The sequence below is a fragment of the Peromyscus leucopus genome, chromosome 22 (assembly GCF_004664715.2).
Source record: "Peromyscus leucopus breed LL Stock chromosome 22, UCI_PerLeu_2.1, whole genome shotgun sequence".
Classification (NCBI taxonomy): domain Eukaryota; kingdom Metazoa; phylum Chordata; class Mammalia; order Rodentia; family Cricetidae; genus Peromyscus; species Peromyscus leucopus.
In genome coordinates this window covers 521466-527775 of record NC_051081.1, presented here as the reverse complement: position 1 = coordinate 527775, position 6310 = coordinate 521466, and the positions used below count along the sequence as shown (strand labels likewise).

The following is a 6310-nucleotide window of genomic DNA, read 5'->3' as shown; positions in this document are numbered from 1 at the left end:
GGTCGGGGCCTCGCGTGGGTGCGGGGAGCCGACCTCCGAGGCCAGGGACGCCGATACCACGGAAAAGTGAATCCACACCAATATACGCCGCGAACAGAACCGTGCGTGGGGGGGAAACCGAGGCACGCGGTGACCCTGGCCCCTGGGGAGGGTGCCCTGCGCAAACCCGCGGCGCAGACGCGGAGGGGAAGCCTGCGAGCTGCCCCGCCGTCCCAGAGCCGCGGGACCCACGCCCGGCACCGCTCTGGCCGCCAGGCTCCTCCTGGCATTTCATTTCCTAGCTTTGGTTGCTCGGTGCAGCCCTGGCTGTCCTGGATCTCTCGCTGTGGCCCAGGCTGGCCTCGAACTCGCAGACACCCGCCCGCCTCCGCCTCCCGGGGGCGGGGATGGGAGGCGTGGTCTACGCGCCCGGTTCCCGCTGGCAAACTCATACACGATGGCCGGCCACGTATCGCGAGATCCTCCCGAACGCGACCTCGCGCCGCCCTCCGCGGGGTTGCCCACCGCGCAGCCTATGGTAGAAGTCGTTTGATTCAGGCGTTCGCCGAAGACAGCACGCAGCCGGGCGGGGGGGCCTTGCGGGGGCCTGTCCGTGGCTCCGCGCAGGCGCAGTGAGTGTGAGGGGGAGTTATTTTTTGCACCTGTCGCCCTCCGGCGCAGACGCAGTGCTGGCAGCCGCCCGCATGCGCGGTTGCGCCGGAGCCGCGGCACCATGGACGACGAGGAGGAGACGTACCGGCTGTGGAAGATCCGCAAGACCATCATGCAGGCGAGTGGCGCGGGGGGCGGACGCGGGGCGGTGGACGCGGGGCGGCTCTCCCCATCCCCCTGCCGCGGACGCGGGCGGCTCTCCCCATCCCCCTGCCGCAGCTCCCGGGGGGCGGCTCTCCCCATCCCCCTGCCGCAGCTCCCGGGGGGCCGGCCTCGTGCTTCGGCTGCCGCCCCCGGCCCGGGGAGCGGGTGGACACGGGGCGGCCGCGCGCCCAGCCCGGTTCCGGGTGCGAGCCCGGCTGCGGCGGCCCTGACGCCGGGTCTGGTCCCCGGGCGTACGGGACACGGAGAGAAAACACTAGAACCCAAAACAAAACCGCTTTGGCCCCGCGCGCGGGCGGCGGAGGCAGCCAGGTCTCCGTCCGTTCGGAGCCAACCCGGTCTTCACAGTGGGTTCCAGGAGGGTCGGGGCTCTGCAGACAGGCCCTGTCTCAAGAAACCAAAATAAACAAAGGGTAACAACGAGCTGATCTGAGCCGGGCTGCGGCGGCGCGCGCCTTTAACCCCAGCCCTCGGGAGGCAGAGGCAGGAGGATCTCTGTGAGTTCGAGGCCAGCCTGGGCTACAGAGCGAGATCCAGGACAGCCAGGGCTGCAGAGAGTCTCTTGTCTCAGATGGGGGAAAAATATAAAGAAAGAAGCGTAGGTTGTTTGAGCAGACGAGACCCCAGTGGAGAAGGAGGTCTGCACGGTTGAGATTTTCTCCCCAGCCTGCCCGTTATCCCTGATCCTGGGGGATGCTCTGTTCTTCCCTTACTGAACAGGAAGAACCTATGGTGGTGTGGGTGCGGAGAGGTTGCCCCAGTCAGGCTGGGGGTGGGGTGGTGCTCAGCTGGGGCCTATCCAGAGCTTGGGGACCAGCCCAGCCACACAGCATGCGGCACTGCTGGGTCAGTGCAGTGTTCCCGCCTGTCCTGTCCCCAGCCAGGCCGGGCTGTGCAGACCCCGGCCCTGCGGTCCCCTGGCTCTCCAGTCCCCGCCTCTCCTGCTGAGTGCCTATACTCCCTCTCTGAGGACAGCTGGTTCTCTGTCTGCAGCTTTGTCATGACCGTGGCTACCTGGTGACCCAGGATGAGCTGGACCAGACACTCGAGGAGTTCAAGGCACAGTTTGGGGACAAACCTAGCGAAGGGAGACCGAGGCGCACAGACCTCACTGTGCTGGTGGCCCACAATGACGACCCCACAGACCAGATGTTTGTGTTCTTCCCAGGTGAGTCTGCGGGTCCCACGTGGCCCAGCTTTGGCTGCAGGACCGTGGCAGCGCCAGCCTGCTTCCCCTGCATCCCTGAGAGCCCTCGTGGTCTAACTGGTGTCCACTCTCTGCCCCTTGAGTCTCCGCCCCGGCTCTCAGGCCCCCGACTCCTGTCTGCCGCGTTCTGTAGTTTCTGCTTTACGCCCAGGCAGCTCTGAGCGGTGTCTCATGGGAGGGGGTCTCCCTGTGCAGCTGCCTTCTGGTCTCCCCAAATAGCCTGTCTCCTTGAATGTCCTGATGATCTGAGGCCCTGGGCCTATGTTTTTAGTGTGAGCTTTAGCGGTACAGGCATGGGCTGTACCTGTAATCCCAGCACTGGAGAAGCAGAGGCTGAGGTAGGTGGTCAAGGCCAGCCTGGTCTATACAGTGAGTTCTGGGACAGCCAGGGCTACGTAGAGCAGTGATTCTCAACCTTCCTAATCCTGTGACCCTTTAATAAAACAGTTCCTCATGTTGTGAGGACCCCCCCAACCATAAAATTGTATTCCTTGCTACTTTATAACAGTAAATGTCTGTTTCCTGTGGTCTCAAATGGGTCGGGACCCACAGTGAGAACCACTGATGCAGAGGAAAAACCCTGTCTCGAGAAAAATTATGTTGGGAGTCTAGAGTTGTGAGACCCAGCAGTTTGCAAACCACATGTGTGTGGTTATGGGGCCCACTCTGGCACTCTTGGGTCGTGATGCTCCAGTGAACCCCAGTCTGCCTGAGGAGCCGAGGCTAGCCCCATGTGGACACAGGATCCGTCTCTTCTCTTTAAGGCCACCCAAGCTGACAAAACATGTCCCCTAACCCTCAGAGCAGCAGGACCTGCACCCTGCTCCAGGGGGGCCGAGGGTCGGGGCCCCGCAGCTTCCTCCTGCCTAGCCCGGTCATGGCCGCTCGTTGTTCTGGTATTCCCTGGCCAGTGGGGAGCCCGAGACTGGCGGGCAGTGGTGGCCTCCGGCCCTGGGTACGAGGTTGTGCTGTGTCCGCAGAGGAGCCCAAGGTGGGCATCAAGACCATCAAGGTGTACTGCCAGCGCATGCAGGAGGAGAACATCACGCGGGCGCTGATCGTGGTGCAGCAGGGCATGACGCCCTCCGCCAAGCAGTCCCTGGTGGACATGGCCCCCAAGTACGTCCTGGAGCAGTTCCTGCAGCAGGAGCTGCTCATCAACATCACGGAGCACGAGGTGCGTGTCCGCGGCGGGAGGGGGGGGGGGGGGGGCGGCTGGACAGACCCGGAGGCCCTCCCAGCCGCGGGCTCTGCCATTCATGTGCCGGGCCAGGGTGTGTCCCAGCTTTGGTGCTGTGGCCCTGAGCATCCCGCTCCTGTGACAGGACCTTCAGCCTGCTGGGGTCCGTGGAGGTCCCCGGTGGTTGCATGGCTGTGGGTGGGGGATCCGTGGACGCCCCCGGTGGTTGCATGGCTGTGGTAGGGGGTCTGTGGAGGCCCCGGTGGTTGTGTGGGTGGGGGGTCCGTGGGGTCCCCGGTGGTTGCATGGCTGTGGTGGGTCTCTGTCTCCACAGCTGGTCCCTGAGCATGTGGTCATGACCAAGGAGGAGGTGACGGAGCTGCTGGCCAGATAGTATCCTTTACCCGCCCCCCCCCCCCCCCCCCCCCCGCGCCCCACATTGAACACCTCGTCCAGGGCTGCCCCACGAGCTTCCTTGACTGTATCCCAGCAAGCTTCGTGAGAGCCAGCTGCCCAGGATCCAGGCCGGGGACCCAGTAGCACGCTACTTTGGGATCAAGCGAGGACAGGTGAGGAGCCATGGCCGTCGCTCCCCTCCTCGGCCTCAGGAATTCTTGATTCCTAAAGCACCCTGGTTCCTCTGTCCCTCCTCCTGAGGCCAGGGCCCCCATGGCCAGAAGATCGTGGGCCCTGGCTGCGGAGCCCCAAGCCCTGCCGACCCCAGCTCTGCTCCCACAGGTCGTGAAGATCATCCGACCCAGTGAGACCGCCGGCCGCTACATCACCTACCGCCTGGTCCAGTAGCCAGCGCAGGGGAGCCGCGCCATAGCGCGCGTCCCCAGCACCCCAGATGAGCCGCCTCCCCAGCCAGCACACTGCCTGCCGCGTCCCGGCCCAGGACACCGCCCCATTCTGAAAAGGAGGACTGTTGGGTGAGACGCCTTGGCCGCCCGGCAGGCCGTCCTCTGACCCACACGCACCATGGCAGCTGCACCCACAAAAATTAAAACCAATGGCAGGCCCGTCTTTAATCCCAGCACTCAGGAGGCAGAGGCAGGTGGATCTCGTGAGTTCCAGGACAGCCTGGGCTACATCCTGAGATCTTATTTAAAAAATCAAACAAACTGTACTGTTGCCAGGTTTTTAGATCCTAGCACTCTGGAGTCTGAGGCAGGAGGATTGCTGCACCTTCAAGTTTGTGGACTCTTTATTTTAGCAAGAAGTGGTCTAGCGCCAGCGTTCTGGACCCTCATCTGAAAAACAGTAAACAGGAACCCCACACAGCATGGGTCATGCTCTGGGACCCCTGGGAGCTAGCTGATCTGTGTCCCAGCTCCCCAGCACCCTCCTGCCTGGCACCCTGATGAACAGTTGGCCAGTGTCTCAGGGATGTGGCCCTGGATAAGGCCAGCACTGCCACCAGGCACTGTGCACCCCAAGAGCACTGGCCACACCCAAGTCCTTTGTCACTCTGGGGTCCCCATCCTGCTTAGAGTTCTCCATTCTCGTAGGACTCTGTTTTGAGAATTAAAGATATTTTGAGGAGATAAATTGTTTTGATTCAAGACAGGTCAATTTGGGCTAGGTTGTACAAGGTGGGTCCTGGAGGGCCCATGTATCCCCTGGGGCCCCAGTCACGTGTGAGTGGTGAGCATCTGTCTGCTGCCTGCGTGGCCGCAGCCCTGACCGCCATCACCTGCGGGACTGATCGTGGAAGGAAGGACCCCCGGCAAGCACCTCGCCCCTGGGCCACGCCCGGCCCTTCCTGTCTTCACGTCGTGCAGTCGGGGCTCCAGCTCACTAAGTAGCTGTGGTGGACCTGACGTCCATGCTGCCCTGCCCCCCTCAATGCTGGGGTGACAGTCCCATTCCTCAGCTCAGGCTGGCCTGGAAGAGCCTCCTGCCTCAGCCTTGTACAGCTCCTGACTCAGCCTCCTCCAGCAGTGCAGGGCAGCTGTGCCCAATCCCGTCGTTTCTTACACAGCCATCGCCTCTTATTCCCAGGACATCCATCACCCAGAAGAATGTTAGCGCTGTAGGCCATCAGTCCTGCCCCCCTCTCCAGTCCCCAGAGTAGTTCCTGTCCCTGAATTCTGTTCTCTGCGTTTCCTACCATTGTCCACGCCGTGGCCTTTTGTGTCTGAGTCTCGTGACGCAGGATGTCCTCGGGGTTCCGCCACACTGTGGCTAGTGTTGGAGCCTCGCTCCTGTGTGCAGGCCACACAGTGCGCCTGCCTCCCCTGTGGACACCGGGCTGTGGCTCCTGCTAGCTGCTGTGTGTGCCGTACACCTGAGCGGAGCGGAATGTCCAGTTAATGCATTGAGCGGTTTGTTTTGAGACGAGGTCTCCTTGTGTATGCAGCCCAGGCTGCCCTGAGACTGAAAGTATTCCCTCCTCCTGTGTGCTGGGGTGACCGTGTGCACCACCACAAGAGGGCTAGCCTGTGCTGGGGTGACTGTGTGCACCACCACAAGAGGGCTAGCCTGTGCTGGGGTGACCGTGTGCACCGCACAAGAGGGCTAGCCTGTGCTGGGGTGACTGTGCACCACAAGAGGGCTAGCCTGTGTGTGCACACGCCAGCAGGCAAGGACATACCTGCTTGTGGAGGTCAGGACTTCCTGGGTATCTTCCGGTCTTCACTGCCCATCTTGCCCTTAGGAGGCTGGGATTAGACTGCATCTGGCTTCCGTATGTTCTGGAGATGATAGTCAAGGCACTTTCTCACTCTGTAGACCAGGCTGGCTCGGAACTCAGATCCACCTGCCTCTGCCCCCCAAAGGTGTGTGCTGCCATGAATGCAGATGCCAGGAGAGACCAGAGGCTCCTATCCCCAGAATTGGAGTGACAGATGGTTGTGGATCACCATGTGGGTGCTAGGAACCGAACCTGGTTCCTCGGAAGAACTGCCAGGCTTTTAACCTCTGGCCATCTCTCCTGCCCACTTCCATCCGTTCTGTGCGTCAGTGAGGGCCGCCGTCCAGCTGGGCCCCTGTGTGCTATGATGGGCATCTGCAGGACGCTGTGACTGCTGGTGGCTCCAGTCCTGGGGGCACAGAGGAGGGGTGTTCCATGACTGAGCTTCTGAGTTCCCCTCCTGTCCATAGAAGGG

The 6310-nt window shown here is 62.3% G+C and overlaps 1 protein-coding gene across 1 annotated transcript; it reads left to right on the top strand.

Annotated features, from left to right (window-relative positions):
• The first annotated feature begins 643 nt into the window (after positions 1 to 643).
• Polr2e (RNA polymerase II, I and III subunit E) lies at positions 644 to 4751 on the top strand. Its single transcript, XM_028858593.2, has 6 exons — positions 644 to 769; positions 1807 to 1981; positions 3001 to 3197; positions 3535 to 3593; positions 3691 to 3769; positions 3939 to 4751. The coding sequence occupies exons 1-6, from the start codon at positions 713 to 715 to the stop codon at positions 4002 to 4004; spliced, it is 633 nt and encodes a 210-aa protein (XP_028714426.1). The 5' UTR covers positions 644 to 712; the 3' UTR covers positions 4005 to 4751.
• Positions 4752 to 6310: the final 1559 nt, after the last annotated feature.

Coding starts and splice junctions, on each gene's coding strand:
- Polr2e (XM_028858593.2), top strand. CDS start 713: ATGGACGACGAGGAGGAGACGTACCGGCTGTGGAAGATCCGCAAGACC. Junction 770..1,806: donor TCCGCAAGACCATCATGCAG/GCGAGTGGCGCG, acceptor CTCTGTCTGCAG/CTTTGTCATGACCGTGGCTA. Junction 3,594..3,690: donor ACGGAGCTGCTGGCCAGATA/GTATCCTTTACC, acceptor ACTGTATCCCAG/CAAGCTTCGTGAGAGCCAGC.